Source organism: Temnothorax nylanderi, unplaced genomic scaffold, assembly GCF_030848795.1.
Source record: "Temnothorax nylanderi isolate EJ_2023f unplaced genomic scaffold, tnyl_v1.0 TNYL_tig0411_pilon, whole genome shotgun sequence".
Lineage (NCBI taxonomy): Eukaryota > Metazoa > Arthropoda > Insecta > Hymenoptera > Formicidae > Temnothorax > Temnothorax nylanderi.
The window spans coordinates 62,208-81,844 of NW_027249473.1; the positions used below are offsets into that span (position 1 = coordinate 62,208).

The 19,637-nt window shown below is 43.4% G+C and overlaps 1 protein-coding gene and 1 long non-coding RNA gene across 8 annotated transcripts in view; one reads left to right on the forward strand and one right to left on the reverse strand.

Moving 5' to 3' along the window:
• LOC139782424 (ras-related protein Rab-37) overlaps nt 1-19,637 on the forward strand; it is a 118,205-nt gene that overhangs the window by 52,222 nt on the left and 46,346 nt on the right. For 6 of the 7 annotated variants that reach the window (XM_071721454.1, XM_071721451.1, XM_071721453.1 and 3 more), the window contains exons 3-4: nt 726-1,004; nt 12,061-12,171. In XM_071721454.1, coding sequence (XP_071577555.1) covers nt 726-1,004; nt 12,061-12,171 — 390 coding nt within the window. Of the gene's footprint in view, nt 1-725; nt 1,005-12,060; nt 12,172-19,637 lie in introns of those variants that run through there. The other variant, XM_071721463.1, reaches the window with a different exon arrangement.
• LOC139782427 (uncharacterized) overlaps nt 1-19,637 on the reverse strand; it is an 81,914-nt gene that overhangs the window by 13,730 nt on the left and 48,547 nt on the right. The window lies entirely within an intron of this gene.

The following is a 19,637-nucleotide window of genomic DNA, read 5'->3' on the forward strand; positions in this document are numbered from 1 at the left end:
ATACTCGCGATGACCAAGCGAGTTAATCGTCGCGCATTTGCAACTTCATAAAGGTCCAGGTACCCATCCTCGTGTCACTTTATGATTGCACGCGACCATGTAGCGATCTAGGCACTATATTGGGACTGTCGGGGACTAGTTACTAATTGGCTTTAAGTACTACACAAGGCCGTGGCGTTACGGCACGTTCCTCGAAGATGGAGATGTCGGTCGATCGAAGGACAGTTATTTCAGCATTTGCTGCGCGGCAATGGTATTTACGGAGAGCATCCGCCGAACTGGTTTTCTCCGGTAGGCTTCGATAATGCGACAAGCGGCACTCGTTCCGCGGAAAGTTATTGCAAGGGTAGAAATACCGCGAGCGATTTCTTCGCGACCGATACGACACTCGAAAATGATCAAAGAGTTTGAGATTATATTAAAATATGTAATGATTTTCTTGACTGCCCGTTTCGACTTCCACGAGAGTTGTATACTACAATTGGAATTTGAGCAGCTAAATGTTATTCTTAGTTCTTAAGGTCATCTACGTTAGTTAATTTTGGATGGCACATTAATGATTTTCTCTGTAACCTAAACCATATTTTTTACAAATAAGTTTAAATAATTTAAAAATTTTTGAAATTAAAAATAATTTTAATTTATTTAAAATGATTGGTCAATGATATCGGTTACGTTGACACTTTCAGAGATGTTTAAAGGTGATTTTACATTATGATTCGCAGATTCTGACGGCCGAGGACAGCATGAGCGACGACGTATTCGAAATGGACGACGATCGCTCTGCCACCGTCACGAATGTCGTTTCCGGAGGCCTCACGCCCGCAACCGTGGAACGACCCCTCGAGAAGACACCCTCACCTACCGGATATCGCGATTATAAGCCACCTGCCGAGGTGCTCAGCAACAACTACAGCACGACTTTTAGGACAACGAGCGACTTCGACAACGTGAGAAGCGCTTTGAAGAGGGACCAGGAGAAAGAAGATAATTTCGCGCACAAGGTATGTCGCTTAGCACGAGTTCTTAAAGAGATACGGCAAAAACCAAACGAAATTACTCTCACCTACAAAAAATAATATTAAGAAGTTAGTTCCCGTCTCGTCTCTTTTGCGGTAAAATAAATCACATCTTGAGGTGATACCGAACACGCGTAATTCGGTGGCGAAATGTGCGCGCGTTCGCAAAATCGACTCGTCGATCGGTAGATCACCACGCTTCCGAGATGCAGTGGGATTAACCTTGCCTTCCGTGCCAAGGACAAGCCGGCCTCCTCTCCCTTGGCAAACCCGTGGAATAATGATCGGGAATGCCAGAGGTCCGTGGTAGCCGTGGTACGGCCCCCGAGACGATTCCCCCGTCCTTCATTTCGCGTCTTCGTCTTCTTCAGTCCTCACAACTTCTCTCTCTCTCTCTCTCTCTCTCTCTCTCTCTCTCTCTCTCTCTCTCTCTCTCTCTCTCTCTCTCTCTCTCTCTCTCTCTCTCTCTCTCTCTCTCTCTCTCTCTCTCTCTCTCTCTCTCCCGCCATCCACTCTCTTCCGTCTTTTTCTGCACTTCATCACGTCCTTCTCCTTGCCTCGTTCGCGAGCTTCCAGCTCGTCGTAAGATTCCTCTGTCTTCGCCGTCTTCTTATCTGCTCCTTCGTTGTCTTCATTCGCATCCGGTGGAACGCGATTCGCGGATAAATTTACGCGCGTTAGATAACATCCATAGCGTCCTAAGCTTCGACTTGCTTGACCGTCTACGGACAAAATCATCTTTCTCAATGATATACATTTTTACAATTATTCTTACTTTTTTCAAAATTCGCAGCGTTCAGATATACTTAAAAAAATTTCTTTTTGCTTAATTTTCATATTTGAATAACGAATGCAAGTACAAAGTTGAACGGAACGCGGGAACGGCGCGATAACAAAAGAATACAGACATTATCAATGTATGACGTGGTAAAAAAGAGAGATAAAATGTTAAACATGTTTCTATTATTATAACGAATTATAATAATTATTATATATTAGAGTTATTCTACAGTTATTATACAAACAATAGTTATTCTACAATTATTATAAGGATTGTCCAAGATGCCCAATATCTTAATTCTAGAACTAGTGAGACTAATTTGAAATTTACAGTCGTCCTTGATAATTGTTATCGTATAATTGCATGCGATGTGTCGCATTATGCGCGATGAATATTCGCGACGGGCAAACACCCAGCCGCTGAGATCCATCGGAGCTGAATTCCCGATCGGTTTCAGCTCAGATCAGCCAAGAGCGATAACGTTTCGCGCGCGACAGGCGCTAAATATAGGACGCGATCGGGGCCCCCGTTGCACTTTTCCGCGCGTGACATTTAATTTTATGTTCCGAGCCGTATGCGCGACTCAGCGCGCAATAAAGTAGAGCCCAGAAGCCATCGAGCATTTTTTTCCGGTCGCCCCGCTGCAATTAAGGAGAGGGTTCTCCTCTCGTGACTACTCAACGTGGGACGGAAGAGCGGCGGGAGAGGGGGGGTCAGAGAGGGGCTGCGGGTTTGAATAAGCTACTACACAGGGGGACCAAGTAAAACCGGTAGGGGGTCTACCATCTCTCGAGCCGGTTCTTGCCTTGCACTTTCTTCGGCCGTCCGGGCACCTCGTCAGTACTCACTTCGTACCGCCTATAAAGGATAATTGAAGCCCAGCGCAGCAACCAGCTTGATTTTTGCAGATTCTCCCCGGGAAGGGGAAGATAAATATCGAATTAAGGGGAGAAAACCACTTAAGCCTTTCCCCTCTTTTCTCACCCACGTATGTTTCATCTTGTTTTGCGTTCAACGGCCTCGATTATATTCGTCTTGTTTATCTTTCCGCACGTTCTGATAAATCCGACAAAGTTTTAGTGAAAATCTCGCGTGTATATTGTATATATTCGACATTTTTCACGACGTGCGAATTTTCGGTCCCAAAGGAACGGTGGCGTCGAGATTGATTTTCCGAGATTTGCGGGCGGGAAGCGCGCGCGTATATATTTTTCTCTTTTTTTTTCACGATACAGCACGCATACTCGGTTGAAACTCGGCTAGACAACGCACCGCACACTGACCTCAACGGGCGGTCGTGCATCTGGCGGGCTCGCGCAGTCGCATACCAATTGAGTTAGCGGCCGTGTGGTAATGCAGAAAGACGGCGGGAGGACGAAGCGGCGAGACCAACGGCATGTACACATAGACACCGTGGCATTCCGTACGCGGGGTGAGCTATCTCGGCAAAGCCGATTTCCGGCTTTACCTTTGGTCCACGTGCGTATCGACGACGCCGAAGAAGACTATAAATGCATAAAAATCGTAATCTTATTCCCGCAAGCAACTTTCTTCCCGAAAGTAGAATAGCAAGAGTCCTGAATTTTACTCATTGTCAGACCCAACCGAAACATGAAATTAATTTTATTTTTTTAAGACAGCGGTCTTTTAGTCGGTCGCGAGCGAAAAATCCTCACGAGAGAATTTTTGCCCGAGAATGCAATTACGATATTTTTTATTAATGACTGTTGATACGCCGCTGAAAGAGAAGGACAAAGCCGCGTCGAAGAGCGACCGCATCCACCGCGAGAAATTGCAACGTCCTTCGCGGTTTTACGGTTGCCGCGAGGGAGATGCGCGGATCTTTCCGCGTACGCTCGTTAGATCTCATGTCGTCGGTCGTGACGATAGTACGTCGTCGCTGCGAACCGTCCCCGGAAACGGCGCGACGGATTTTTCGATAAGAGAACTCATGCTTGTAAATACGTTATCGCGATTATGGTAATTCAGGGGGTGATAACCTCAGCGATAAGATGAAATATAATAAGATTTCCTGTAAATGTCACTTGATTCGCGCTTGGGATTCATCGGAATGTTCACAGGAAAAGTTTGCATTTTCCCAGATGTTGATCGATTATACTTCTTGTCAGGGAAGTTTCTCGATTGAGGATTACAGCACACGAGAAATGTGAGCAGTGAAACTTGAGCGAATCGAACTTATTCTCCAGAACAGCAAATCGGATCGTAAAAGATGCTTGATCGTGATTCGTTATCATTTCCGCTTGTTACATTTTTTATGTAATAATTTTTAGAATTAACTCTTTTATGCACAACTGTCTAATAAATTTTGAAAAAACTCGAATAGTAGAAGAACGATTTTGATAATTTTTAATTGAATGCTATCGATAAATAGCCTTATAATTTCTCTGACAGTTATCTAAATCTAAGAGAAAAAAAATGAAGATATTAGAAGAATATTATATAAAAATCCTGCGCAGCCTTCAACATTTCTTTTATGCATTCAAAAGTTAAAATAAAAGGAACGTTCGGCATTAAGTAGATTTGCAAGAGGAAAAGCTTTCCGAGAAAACAGTAACCTCGCGATACGTCCCTCGATCGTCTTTATCGATAAATATCGAAATACTAGGGTGAATTTTTAAGCGGATTGACCCGATTGATATTCTGGTCGGGTTTGTCGAGCCGAGAAGTTCGGTAGTTGATAAATTATTCGAGCTAGAGTTCCGTATGCCGAGCAAGGAGCGATAAACATATTCGCGACGTGTCCTTACCGTAATCATAATCATAACAGTACATTTTTATGACAGATATTTCCCGTGGTTTCGAATACGCGGAATAAGGAAATCCCAAGTTTTCCTCTCGCCGATTCGTGGGAAATAAATAACTCTCCCGTTTGCGATTTCACCTCTCGTTCAAAGAGAGGACAAATTGGCTCTTTAATAGCGTGCGAATGTTTAATGTAATTCTAAACTTTGTAAATGACACTTCCCTTCTATCTTTCTCTTTCCTTTAATGGTGCCGAGTTTGTCCCGTTTGCAAGAAACGCGCGTGGCGATACTCTCGATCGCGCGGACTCGAGTTCATTTTGTGCTTGGCTGATTCAATCCCGTTCGGTAATAATCTAACCACCCGCAGCTGTTGCATCGAGGAACAGCGAGCCTCTATTAAACAAGCGCTCGACGACCGCGACGGTGAGGCTCGAGTTATTTTTATCGCGCACGGCGTTGTCTACTCGTAAGATTTCTCGACGACGAAGAAGGAAGAGGAACCTGCGTCGCCGGCACTTGGTACTGTTACGTGCGAAGCGCTACGTAATATTCGAAGGGGTAAAATAAAACGAGAAGTTGTCCTCTTACTTTATGTCTGTGGCGACAAATAACTTGGCAGAGACTTATCGAAACAGTGCTTGTATGCTGAACGCAGAAATGATTGCTGCGAACAACGATTTTTACCTTCGAGAAGGACATAATTTCTCTTAATTAATAATGAATGGCGCATTCGAGAGACAAAAGAATTTTAATATGTTTTATCTGAAAGGAAGTATAATAGCCGAACAAGGATTAGCAGATACAAAGAGTCCGTTGAGATTAAGAATTTTATGGCATTACGGAGATATTAAAAAAATGTAGGAATTTAAGAATCGTAAAATTTTGAGATAAAATCACGGCTCAAATTGCAACATCGGAAGCGTTCGTTATTCGAGGAAGAATTTAGAGATAATATTGGAGATCTCATATTTCGAAATAAAGATTGCGGTGTAAATTGTAAAAATAAAATGTTATGCCGTGTAACAATGAAACATTCTATTACAAAACATGCAGCATGTAAAAATATGCGTGACGAGCAAAGCATGATTCTCGCATGAAAATTATTTTCGTGATATATTTGACACTTGACATTCGACGTATCAATCTTTTAGTTGTACGGGAGAATACTCAAAAGTTCTCGGAATTGTGTAAAAAAAAAAAAATTAAAATATGTGTGCCTCAGAGGAAGAAAAAGTTGTACGGCACGAGAATTAACGCCCTTCGATTTTTACGAGAGACAAATGAATAAACACGAATGACAAATGATGTCGCAAAACTAAATAAAACGTATTATAATGGGCGTGTATGTGCAACGTATATGTGCGTACGTGCAGCGATGCGTGCGCCCATTGCCTCTCCTCTCGCGTCGTCGCCGAGCCACCACCAAGCGCATGCACACGTGCACTCGCAAATGGCTCGATTCATTGCGGCGTACTCTGAAACCGATCCACGATCACGCAGCTCGTATTCGTAATCGCAAAATACCGTTGGGGCTTTTAATACCGTAACCGAGCACTGGCACCGAGCTTGCACCGGATAACCACGCGCGAAATCGCTTTGACAGCGGACGCTACGTGATCGATCACATTTTCACGTGCATACGACTGCTCCGCTTTTCCTCCTAACATAGGGGGAGGGTGTTAATCTGTCCAGGCATCAGATTTAAGAGTCCTAGAGCAAAATTTTTCTAATTTTACGGTTTTCATAAATAAAAAAGTATTTATGATTTTTTATTTATGAGAATTGTAAAATTAGAAAAATTCTATTAATACGTGAAATGTACATTGTGTGTAAATGTCTGGAAGTCAATGTTACGTTTTATGATCTAGGAATAGAAAAGTATACGCGACTTACGATTTTAATAATGGATTTAGCTGCTGTTAAAATTTACTTACAATCGATTTATCTCCGACTTAAAAATGATTATTTAGAATTCAAATAACGAATATGTTTGAATATTCATTTATGTACGTCCATTTTACGTTTGTATGCCAGGACACGCGTCATTAACATTTGCATCGATTGTTTGATCAATCTGCATTACTATGTGACGCATTGATGCTCAGGGAAAACGCGAATCACACCTTGGGTGACCCACGCTCGCGTTTATCGGTCGTATCGTATCGTCGTGCGAATCGTCGTCGTCGTCGTCTCCTCTGTTTCGTCCGCGCGTTTTTCTCCTTCTGCCTCGTCGACGATTAGCATACGAATGTACACGACCTTGTCGCACCATTGGACGTCGGTCGTGACACACGAAAAGCGGTATTACGCGCGGCACTGCCGCGTTTAAAAGCCACTGGATATGAAAATGCGAACGATCAGAGTCTTCGAGAGTCTTTAGAATCGCGCATGAAAAACCCATGGTAATAGGAACTATGATAATACCACCTGATATATCGATGATATTCTCCGACAAAAACATTTTGCTAACGATAGAATTTATTCTCAGTGGTATTTTTATTATTAATTGGTATTGATATATAATGATTCCGAGATAAGGATTATCTCGTTATTTTTTTAAATAACTCTAAACTGTTATATGTAAAAAAGATATTCTTTCTTTTTCTCTAGACTTTTCTCCTCGCGGATATTCTGCTTTCCGTATAAATACGGTATCGAATATTCTGAATCTATGTAGCTGTTCTCTGTATTTTTCTTCATGGTAGATTTCGCGCAACCAGAATGCGAAACATAAAATCATTCTCCAACTGGAATTCCCGCATTCCCGCGTTGCCTTCCTTTGTCCCTTCTCGCGTGTCTTGCGTTCTCTAAATTTCCGTCGTGAGCATTTCCTTCGCGGCAAGGTTTCCGGTCGTCCCGCAAACGGTGCAACCTTGCCGACAAATCTTTATCCATTGACAAGACAATCCCCCTCATCCCCCTCGATCCATTTATCGGATGTGAAATACTTACTGTCGCGCTGAAAAACGTGCGTAGGACGACTTCTTTTTTTCTCCACATTTATTTGCCAATTTGATGTCCACGTTCTTCTAAAGAGCGGTGCTTACTTTCGCACGCCGTGTGCCGCGCACGTTTGTGTTTTCTTTCTCCTTTTTTTACGAGCTCCGAGTGCGTCGCCGTTAAATGCGCGCGTAACGCGATATCTCATGCGTTCTCGAACGCGACTGTCGCTACACATGCACGCTGCACATGCACACGCGCACGCACCGCGGCCGCACGTGCACATATTTAAACGCGAACGCCCCATGCAAATCGCAACGCAAGTAACGCAACCCCGAACCCGTATGCCGTATGCGATACGTGGCGTGTATTACGGCGTTCGCTTGTTAAGCGATTCCTTTTCGACTGCCAGGATTCTCTGAGGAACTCTGACGTTGCGTTTCCGAAAGAATGAAAGTTCTTCAAAACCTACGAAGATATATTCACTATGTAATTACATCTTTTTTTCATACTCGGCACTCTAGAAAAGAATTTAAAACTTAAAGATATATTCACTATGTAATTACATCTTTTTTTCATAGCGGTACTCTAGAAAAGAATTCAAAACTTAAAGCTCACGAAGGTATTCGCAATGCAGTTATATTTTTTACGGCGCTATTCTACAAAAGAATACATTCGTGCTTTCATATTCCGTTAAAATACCTTTTACTGTGCGAATCACGCAATATGAAGCTCGCGCTTATGACAAAACGTTCGAGGGTCACAAGACGGTCCTTCACTTCATCGGAAACCGTGCAGAAAAGGACTCGTTCGGCAGGATCCGAGTTCTATCGGCGATCGCGACAGCCTGCGAATCCCGCAACATCTCGTTCGTAAATCTTTACAGCTTGTCTTCATGGTACGTCGGTTTTACGATCGCACTTTTATGACGGCTCCGTAGTAACCGATCGCGTACCCAGCTTTACACTTCCGTCGGGGTTACGAGCCGTTCCGAGGTGTACCCGAGACTACGAAGGGCCTGTATATAAATATTATTAATAATTGACAGTTCCGCGCTCTCACTGGAAGGACCAACAGAAGGCGGATTAGCCGACGATTACGTCGATTATAACTTACGATCTTAATTATAGTACCACGTTCTTTAGTGTATAATCTCCCGTATAAAATCGCGACGTTACCTGCTAATTAAATTTTTATTAATTTATAACATAAATAATCATGTCACAGGTTAAGCTACGAAAATCGAAAATCTTTGATTTATTTAATTTCCACTTTGATGCGTTCTAATGGCGCGATACATGTAAATCTTTATTGTACGATAATGAGCACGATCGTGAGAAAGATAATTGTATATTTACGTACTTTGAAAAGCATGACCGTAAATCGCCATTGATTGACGAGATGCGAAGAAACAATGATCGCAACTGATTGTACGAGATCGTTAATCGATAGTGCTCCGGGGTGGCTGCGAGAAACGCGTTCGTTGCAAGAAGTGAACGGTAGCCGGACTTTATAGTCGCCGATAAATTCTCCGTCACTGATAAAGAGAGGTGAAGTCTGTTTGATCTCGTACTCTTGTCCGAAGAGCTAAAAATTCGCTCGGTCTTTTGCATAGAAATTTATCATCGGCACTCTATAATAATGGACTGTTGTTAAAACTATCATTGATATTTTTAGAATTCTTTAATTCTTAATTAATTCCTTCGATGAGAACAGCGAGATAGTTTTCGCATAATTGACGATTGAAGATATAAATCTTTTGGCGAACTAAATTTCAAATGAGAAAATAGACACATGATAACAGATTTATCATATTATATATTTAATCATATAATCTTTAATTATCTATTTAACTTTCAAATAATTGATTAACGGGATGCATTATTCGCCGCGTTAATTGATATTAGAGAAAATATTTGACTTGTTATAACGATTTATAAAGTGAAAAATATTACATTTTATTAGCGAGTCATAAGATTTTGATGCCACGTTCGCTAATTTTTTCACCTTACGTCTTTACATTTCATCTTCAAGAATTAGTTTATGACAAAAATAATCTTCCGGCCATCCAGCTCACGGTATAACAATTTCTAAAAAGCGTTTTCACGCAACACATTATCACACAACGAAATCCTTTCCGACTCACAGTGAGCTTTTAACGTTCGCTCACCTACCGCGATTACCGGCAATTAATTGAAAACGCGCGGCGGCGGCACAAACATCTACAAAGAAATAATGGGGTTCCACTGAGGGTGGAGGAAATGGGGAGAACACAGAGGTAGATTACAACAGCGGAGAGAGAATGAGGGGGGGGGCGGGAGAGAGGGAGAGAAAGGGAGAGAATGGGAGAAGGGGGCGCAGGAGGGAGAAAGAGAGAGACGGGATAGGGAGGGCAGTGAATTAAGTTTCTCCGCCCCTGAGGCCGACACATTCGCCGACACTCGTCACGACCACCCCCTGAGGGTATCGCGAATCTTTCAATAGAAATTCTGTCGCGAAGGGGATGCCGCGCCGCCTCGAGGCGCTCGGAGATTATAAATCCACGGCGACACGGTTTAGGATCTTCTCGGCGGCCCGGGAATGTTCTCATTTAGAAAGCGAGATTCTGACAGTCGATTCGAACCAGTTTCGCGGATTTTGGCGGTTCTTCGCATTTTTCTTCGTCACTCCTCGCGCATTTTTTATTCGCGCGTGGCCTTTTGCGAGCGCTAATCACGATCTCAGAACGATAAGTTCCGCTCTCCTTCGACGGAGGTTGTTTCCGATAAGACGAGAGATGAAAAAAGTTTTTCCATGACGGGAAATTGAACGTCAAGACCATGCCTAGCTTCGTTTTCGCAAAACACAGTCGCGGTTATTAGTCACGAGTTTAATCTTCCTCTTTTACACACGCGAGACTCTTGCGGTTCCAGCAATTTTATAATCTCTAGGATATTTAATTGAACGTCATGCTTTACATTGTGGTGCTTTGTACATTCATTCGGTTACTCCGAGATAATTTATCCCCGAGCGTAAAACGCGAATACACTATCAATAATAATGGCTCTCTAAATTTTGGAGATGCGGTGGATCATATACAATATCGAGAGAATCACGCGACGCGACACGCGAATGTCAGGTCCAAAATGATACCCCCGGCATGTCCATAAAAAGTGCATTTATATTTCAATATCCGGCATACATGGTATTTTTCTCTCTCTCTCTTTCTCATTCTCGAAAGCAGTAAAACAGCGAACGATGTGCAGGGGTGTCAAGAGCACATTTGTGTTATTTAACCACTTATTACCCACTCGCTGACATTTTACGAGGAAGGGACAACGATTCTGCGCCTCCATCGCCAGAAGAATGGAGGCACACCTGCTAGACCGTCGGTGGCATCGGTGCATCATGGCACAGCCGTACCTGCGTTATTGCAACCCTTGTTCTTTGTTACGCCGTTACCGATGGCATTGATATTCTCGCGCGCGCGGCGCGAAAACACTCGAAGCGCATGTATCAATCTTCTGTCAGAGCTGCCATTGTCTGACGACGATGGTGGCCCCTGGTACGGAACAATAAGTAGGAGAGATCGTTTCCTTTCTTTCTCCCAGTTATATATTATCTGCCACGAAGTTGTTATATTCCTCGCTTTGCAACGCATACGCTTTCCAATATTTTAGCCGAGATACTCACACATGATATAAATCGTGAATAACATATGAATAAAAAAAAAGAGAGAACACAATCTTCTCGTATCGTACGAGATGGGATAAAGTAGACGGAGCCTACATTAAATTCCGTCGTAAAAAATTTCATGTTGATCAAATTGTGGCGCCACCACTAAATTTTTAATTTAATTTTCATATCAAGTCCGATATCGAGCGTACCGTGGCGTACTCGTTTAAACAGATAGTCGCTTGGTTCGCTATCGAAAACAATATTGATAGTCCGCAGCATCGGTCCGTTTTCAACAAACGTCTCTAAATTTCGAGTCAATACGAATTGATATTGGGTGGAAGATGGACTCCGGTACGTCGCTACGCTCGATCGCTTATCGTCGCAATCGACTTCGACATTGCTACTGATTGCGCGAACTGCCGCGGTTTATTGCACACTCGGTGCACTATCACTACGTTGTTTCTATTCCTCTCTTGTTCGTTGGTACCGTATCCAATGGACAAAACAATCTCAAAATAAGATCGTGATTGCGCTCGGAGAGACTTGACTAGAGCTAGAAAGCTGATATAGCTCCTTGTAATCGCGTTCGCGAACGCTTTTTTATATTCCATGCCTGTTCTACCTACACGCCGAAATATAAAGTGCAATTGAGGAAATATTCACGAAAAATGGGAAAACGTGCGAAAGAATACTTTAATTGAAAAATAAACTTTTGAAGAAGCATCCACGATGCGGTGCGGAAGAAATGGGAAACGTACGTGTGTATATTAATTGAAATATGAACTTAAAGATTCGTGATCGAGATATAGATTGCATCGTTTTTTATTTCTTTGCAACAAATAGAACGTTCCTATTTCATTAAAGTTTTCTTAAACTAATCTAGCGTGTATGCTTGCAGACAATTCTCCTCGGTGATAGCGGAGTTGGTAAGACTTCGTTATTGGTCCAGTTCGATACCGGAAGATTCCAGCCGGGAAACTTCGCGGCCACCGTGGGTATCGGTTTCACGGTAAGTAATATTGCACCGAGATATTTAATTAAAGCTTTTCAGCTCGATGAAACCGTGGAATGCAATGAATGTCCCTCACTATTATTTTGCGAAGTTAAATTCAGCGCGGAAGCCTTCTCTCTGCATTTAATTTCCCTTTCCACTTTTTTTTTAATTCGCTCCTGCAGTCATATTAGTGACCTACCATCTTTGTCAGCTTGTAATTATTTTCAAGATTAATATTTAACGTACCGTATATTAAAGTTACAGTCATTATTTTTAATAATCTACTTTACATAACAGTGCGAAACCAATGTACGAGCTGGAAGGTATTAGTGCGAACTTCTATGGTTATATGTTCTTTGTCCGGTAGACTATTAGTTGCGATACCAACACATGTCGAGCAGAATTACAATGTCGCCATACGATGACGTATCAACGTCTGACAATGTGAGCAACGTATTTATACACGAGTCTAACGGCCATGAGATGCGTTTACGTATGTTCTATGAAAGCTTTGTCTCGGCACGTTATGCATTAACTGCAACTTCGGAAATCTCCGATCACATAACGAGATATAGCATCCAAATAAAAAGTTTGAAGACAAAAGGAAACCCTAACATGACATTTGGTCTCTTAAATTTAATCAATAATTATTTAATTATCTATATAAAACCGAAAATTTTTTCCGGAAATCGTAAGAAAACTATTATCTGCGATGAATCCTAATTATTTTAAGCGACTGCATCTTTTATATTGTCACTCGGATTGCATCACGAATGCGAATTTTGTCTATTATCCGACATATCTAGGTAGAGATTCTTAAGGCTGAGTTATATGCGTTCGCGTATATTGGTACGTTTAACTTCGAGTTCTTAACTTAAAGTAAACTTCGAGTGAGACAAGAAGCAAAAGTAAACGCGCACCACTTGCGAGTCCCTGTTTCGCTGCAGGTAACGTTGCCACTTTTATGTTCCAAATACCTACGATACATCATTCGCCATGAACGGCTTAGTAATCTTCGCGAAGGTGAGGGGAGGAGAGATATCGCTAACGCGCCGTTCTATGCATGCTATACAGACATCATGTAGATGCTGCACGCGCGTGTCTATACGTCATCTAAAACGTTGGCGTCGTTTGTCATCGTAGCGTCGAATGAATATTTATGGCATCTCCTTTGGTCTTTCTGTCAGAGAAAAATTCGATTTATGGTTACGTCACCAATTTGAAGGAGTGAGAAAGAACGAGAAACATTGCGGGGCTGTCAGAGAGCCATTTGCATTTGATATTTTCGCGGCCGGGCCGACGATTATCGGGGGCACCAGCCACGAAAAAGAGTCGTTCGAGCGAACAGGGGCCCCTCCCTTTTGTTCAGCACTCGATTCGCCGATCGCCCCTCACGGCACGAGCTTTCACGAGTCGCCGAAAAGATAAAGGGAGATGAAGAGGCAAAAGAGAGAGAGAAGGACGACAGGTCGGTGGGATTTACAGAGGCGTTTGTATTGAGGTTTTCAGGTGGTTGGCTATCCGCCTTTGATGGAAACGCCGGCAGAGAAAGTCTTTGTGATAAACTATGCAATTACGGGGGAGGAACGTCGGTAGCGGCCGACTTGTGAATCGTCCAGGGAGTAGCTTCAACGCGACCTTGGCATTTATCAAGCGCATAACACGCGTCTGTCGGTATGCGGTCGGTCATAATTCTTCATCGTCGACTCGATTATCCGAGGAACGCTTCGTCCCACGAATCTTGTTGGCAGAAAGACATTTTGCGCGTGAACAGAAAAATGTCTCGATAAAAAAGTCAAGTAACGGAGAGATTTTTTTCGACACGGAGAAATGGAAAGCCACAAAACTATTTGTACGTTTTATGCAGTCGATTTGTGTTCTTCACGCGCGGAGGACTTCGTTGTGTTTTCGCCGCAGGAAGTTTTATTTCCGCGACGCGATGGTGTATCGCGAAGCATAGAATGGATGTTAACCCGTTGATTATAGGGCATCGAGTCGCTGCACTTTCCAGTTACGAGAACACGTCTCGCACCTCCTCCGCCTCTCTCGCGCGCCAGCGACCGACCGTCGTTTCGCTAACAGTTCGAGAAAGTTGAAATTGCTCTATCAAAACGACCGTCCCGCTGCGGATTTCTCCGGTAACGCGAGAGAGTCTATCTTAGGCGCTCTCCCGCGCACGAAAGTTTCATTTCATTACGAACTGAGGAACGTCGCATCGCGGACAGACGTATGCGCGATACCCAGAGATCGATACCCGTCGCTCGCGCGATTTTCCCTCTCGAGGTGATTAATATGTAATTTAAAAAAGTCCGCGTGCATGCGACTGGAATAAATTGTGCGAGTCTCATTTTACGCTGGTCGAATTTGAATATCATGCTCGAGCACATGTGGAGCAGTGTGGAGCACAGCTTCGAATAAACTACGCGATTACGATTATTTCTGTGTTTACTGAGATTTCGCGTAAATAGAATCCCTCCTTTTTCTCTCTAACATTGTTATGCAAATTTTTTTATAAATGGCTTTACCTAGCTGTATTTTAAGTCCATAAAAATTTACAAATGAGCGTTCGCACAAGGATGTTAATTATGTGAGCTGCTATTTTAATTTAATATCTTATATATGTTTACAACAGCTCCAGCTTTGTGTAATAATAATCATCTCGTTATGATGTAAGTAAGAGAGAGAGAGAAAGAGAGAGAGACAAGTTGGATGTGTCCTTATAATCTGTATGGGGTGGGAGGAGGGGAAGAGTGTCCCTTTCTATAAATTTAATCCGTCCTGAGGAAGGGTCGATGGTCAGAGCTAATTAATTACTGCGAATTCCAGCTCAAGTTAAAGACCGTTATAGTTAAACAGTGTTCACTCAACGAGGAAGAGTCCGTGCAGTACTAATTAAACGCTTACGCGTACCGAACGTCTATCTTGTTAATTAATCCCGGCTCGGTCAATTAAGTGTATCTCGCGAAGTCTCAACATTACCTTTAATATGCATCGTGTATAACACGAGTGTTATTACTTAAATACGAATACGAGATCATACCCGTTAAGCTTTGCCTCGGCGCGGCGGTACCGAACAAAATATAAAAATATCAATCGATACATATCCAGTCAGTGCATACACGTGAAAATAATTAGTATTGCGCTCGATTTTGGAATTACGTTAATCGGCTCTGCACGATTCTCATTACGTAATTACTATCTGCATTTGACGGTTATCCGCGTTCCGCGATTGATGCGAATCTGGCTGAATCCATATCCAGCAGTTTTTATTACGTAATTCGCACATTATTTAGCTGCTTGGATGAAAAAAAATTAATGCGTTTTTTTTTTCAAATTAAAATTTCGATTAACATCGCTACTTTATTTTCATTTTTAATGAATGAGCACGAAATTCATTATAAATATAGAGGGGGGAAAGTCGAATGCAAAAGTCTCAGCTTTGTCTGTGCGCTTTACAATGACAGAAAGTAAAATAGACCGTGATTACATTGAAGCTTGCCAGGGTATAAAGCAGAGAATGTGAGAAAACGTCGGATCTTTGACAAGACGCGAAAGAGGAGAAGACAAAGCGTACGCTGGCGTCCGCTTTAGCGTTTGCATTGAGACACTTAGGCAAAAAGCTAAGAGAATCGAGGGATTGCGGGCAAAGGGATGAATAAAGGGATGAATCGAAGGAAGTCGTACGCGCGATATTAGGTATGGAAAAAAGTGGTGGCCTCCTTTCAAATGCGAAAAATTGTGAGATACCTCGGAGAGGTGTGTCTAAAATGAGATCGTGGAGAGGCTCAAATATGTTCTGCCGTTCCTCTGTCATTTCAAATATATCGCGTGATAAGCTAAATCTAAATATGTATATATATTTTTTCTTTTAGGTAAAACAAATTAAATAGGAATACAGTATAAAACAAGCGCGATTCGGTAATACCGATTATGTATGGAAACTTGCACGCTCCTGCACAATTTTTCTGATATTGATTCTGCGGCATAATATCAAGTCGCGCCGGTAATCCGCATTCCCCGCGAAATAAGGAGTGAAAGGCGGGAGAGTAAGAGAGTAAAACTGATTATAATTTTAAGAGGCGGTCAAGATGGAGGTAAGCGCACACGCTCTCTCTTTCTCTCTTTCATTGTGTGCAACCGGAATATCGAGGGTTAAAGGAGCGAGGGGAAGGTGAGCAATAAATCACTCGGGCCGACAGTGCCAAGTTAGGCTGCGCCACGTGACGAAGCAGATTCGGTCCTTCTGCTCCTTTTCCCTGCTTCAAGTTCCTCTCCTCGCGCGTGAAGGAAAGTCCCGGGACGAAACCGTACCGATTTCCATGATATTTATCAAATTGCCTATACTTAGGAATATCAATTTCGCCGCACATATTCGTTAAAGTTTCTTCATTTTTCATCGAACGCTTAAAGGAAAAGTCACGCTGCGAATAGAAATATAATTTTTCATTGTACTATTTTATTATGTTATATATAGAAAAAAATGTACATATACATGATGCGTTGATGTCTGTTTAAAAGTCTGTTTATCTAAAAGCCTGTTCAGTGAGCGTTTATTTACGCTTGTATTATATGGGGGACCCTCATACAAGTACAATGTAATCTAAAGTAACTGTAATGCGCGTTGTCCTATCTCTTTTTTTTGTTTTTTAAATTCTCCATTAATGAAGTTCATACCGGGCCGAGAGTACTCGAGCGCCACAGAGATTGAGGGAAATTTCCGATCTGCTTTACGACATCGAGGTGATATGATTATAGGGATCGCTCGAATGTTCGGCGATGGTCGTAAAAAAGATTTTAATTACGCGCAATCTCGCTGATCCGTTTGAGGCGATCACCACGATCACGCGCATCGGCATTTGGGGGGATAAAACGATACGAAACGCATAATGCGAGAAAATCGAGAGAGAAGACGCCGGAAATGCACGTCAAGACGTGCGCCTATCATGCTTAATTAGATTGGACGTTGATTAACCGTGCTCGTGGCGCTTTAATAAAATCATTCCCGATCTCCGGCTTGATTATAAAGAGATGTATCAAGCGGATATCAAAACACGATGTGGAGCAACCACCCATGGAATTTTCTCCCCGGCGCGGCGGGGAAAATGGATGTCCGCTGGGACCGGCTGGGAGGGATGTGGGATGTGCTCGTTACGTTAGCGTCCACTCGTTTCATGTCGTTTCATGTGATCGGAATAATTGACTTCGCATTTAATCGCGGCTGTGCAAAGAACAACGCGGTTCGTCTACCTCGTATCCGAATTTCACGGACTAATTGCATTCGCGTTCCGCGCGTCTCATTATTCGGGCTTGCTTCGAGTTCGTAATATAATCTATCTTTGGTTATTACTACTATCCGCAGGTAAACCCGTGGCTTACTGAATTCAGATTTATCACTGGTCCACGGTGTACGCGTTTCTGATCGGCGATGTTTACCCTCCGCTTAAATCCGCTTCCGCCCTAGATTCGCCTATATGCGTCTGTTTCCCTCATAGCTTACGCGGTGCAAACTGCAAAGGCGAACCTCTCGTTCGCTTTCCGCTACTACGAGATAGTCCCAAAGCGCGATTTATCGGTGGTCTCTTTCACCGTGGTGGCTTCCCTCGGTGCGGAGCGCCTCGCTGCGAGAGAAGCGATGCGCATCTCGTGATATCCAAACGCGCGGTTTGCGCAGTCGTGTCGGCGAGGATCGCCGACTCCGGGCGGTGCCGGTGTTGCTCGGAATCGTTTCGGATCTTTTGCTCTTGCATGTACCGGCGGTACGAGAGAGGCTTGGACGTTATTCTGGTCACGAACTCGGGCCCCCCCTTCTCGCTCTCCCCGTTCTTCTTGCTCCACTCGGCTCCTTCTTCGCTCGTGTTCTTCCACTTCTTCCGTTGATGCTGCGACTGCTGCTTCGTCGTAGTCCCGCTTATCAATATTTATGCCGATTTGTTTTCGTCAAAATATCCACGCGCGTCGAAGAAACTTTTCGATTTGTTGTTATTTCATCGCCGAATGAACGGCCGTTTAAAGGAAAGGGGAAAATAAAAAGGAATGAGAACAAAGAAGAAAAAGTAAAAACTCCTGAAGTCAAGTAATCAAAGTCTTGGGTAAATGTTTTCTCGGAAAGAGTCTTGTTTATACGAGACGCAACAGTTTTAGACAATGCATAGTTTGCAAAGTTTATGTCGAGTCTCGTTTCAACGCCGTGAAAAACGCGAATGTTCGCATTTTATTGAGACAAGATGATTGTAGTCGCATCGTTATCCCTCAAAGGTCAGTATCGATCGAGAGGGCATCGCGTACACATTTCTCACGTTTTTATCGACGCGATGTAATCGTTGATCGTTTAGTTTCCTATAAATCATCAATGCAAAACGCGAATAGCGAATTCGCGCGGAACGGAACGGAACACGAAGGAAGGTGCGAGCGCGCGATGTCCGCCGCTGCGTCCACAATATCGAATTACTCTTTCAGGCGGCTTGAACGCGATAAATTGCGCCGGGGATTAATACCACATCTGCCTGTTGCTCTGCCCCGCGTAATCTAATCGAGGCCGAGTGTAAACTACATCGCTGGAAGATCGGACCGCGCGATCGAGGGCGAGGGAACCGGCACGGCAGCGGGCGGGCGGGCGTCGGACAACATTTGTCGTTGATTATTGGTTTTCGATATTGTTGCTGCGCGCGTTTCCGTAGCGCGTCAACCACGTTTTACCTCGAAAATAATCGGCCACGTGCGGCCGCACGGCCGGATCGATTAGAGGGATTAAATTAGTGCCGCGCGCGTTGTTTGAATCGCGTACCATTGTTTGACGTGTGATTTCGTCGCGCAGTGCACGCGAATTTCCTTGTTTACGAATTTTGCCCTCTAATCGAATGGGTGTTTGATCGAAGTTAATATTTTACTTTGACCTGTCGCCGGTCGTGTTGCGAACAGCTTTATTTCTCGCGGGAAAATTTTCGTTTCCCTGGCGTCGCATGAACGAGCGATATTCGGGTCGTCAATCGTGAATAATGCGCGAAAACTTCTCTCTTCAATCTTTCCTTCTTCGTTGAATTTATCATTATACCTCTCTCTTATTCGTGGCATCGTGGCATCGTTCTGCTATGGTTTTATATGTGTCAGCTTGGACTCTTCTATTTCTCAGTTCTTGAATTCTCATTTAAAATCCCGTTACGTGTGTTTACCTTTCATTATCGCGCGCCTGGACGACCGCGAGAAGATGATTGTGCAAACCGGAGGCGACCGTCCAAGCGACTGTTTCGAAACGACTTCCTCCCACTCCGGCGGACCCCATGGATTCATGCGTAAGGCCCATCGCTCCTATCCCCTCGCACGAAGCCCACGATGAAAAGGTCAGGCGTGAACAGTCGGAACGGCCCACGCCCTTAAGTACTTTGTACTTCTGCCATTTTGAAAACAAGCGAGAAAGAAGAGACCAAGCGGGAACGAGAGACCTGGTACGCGGGCCCGTGTCAGAAAGACATCCGACATCTGCC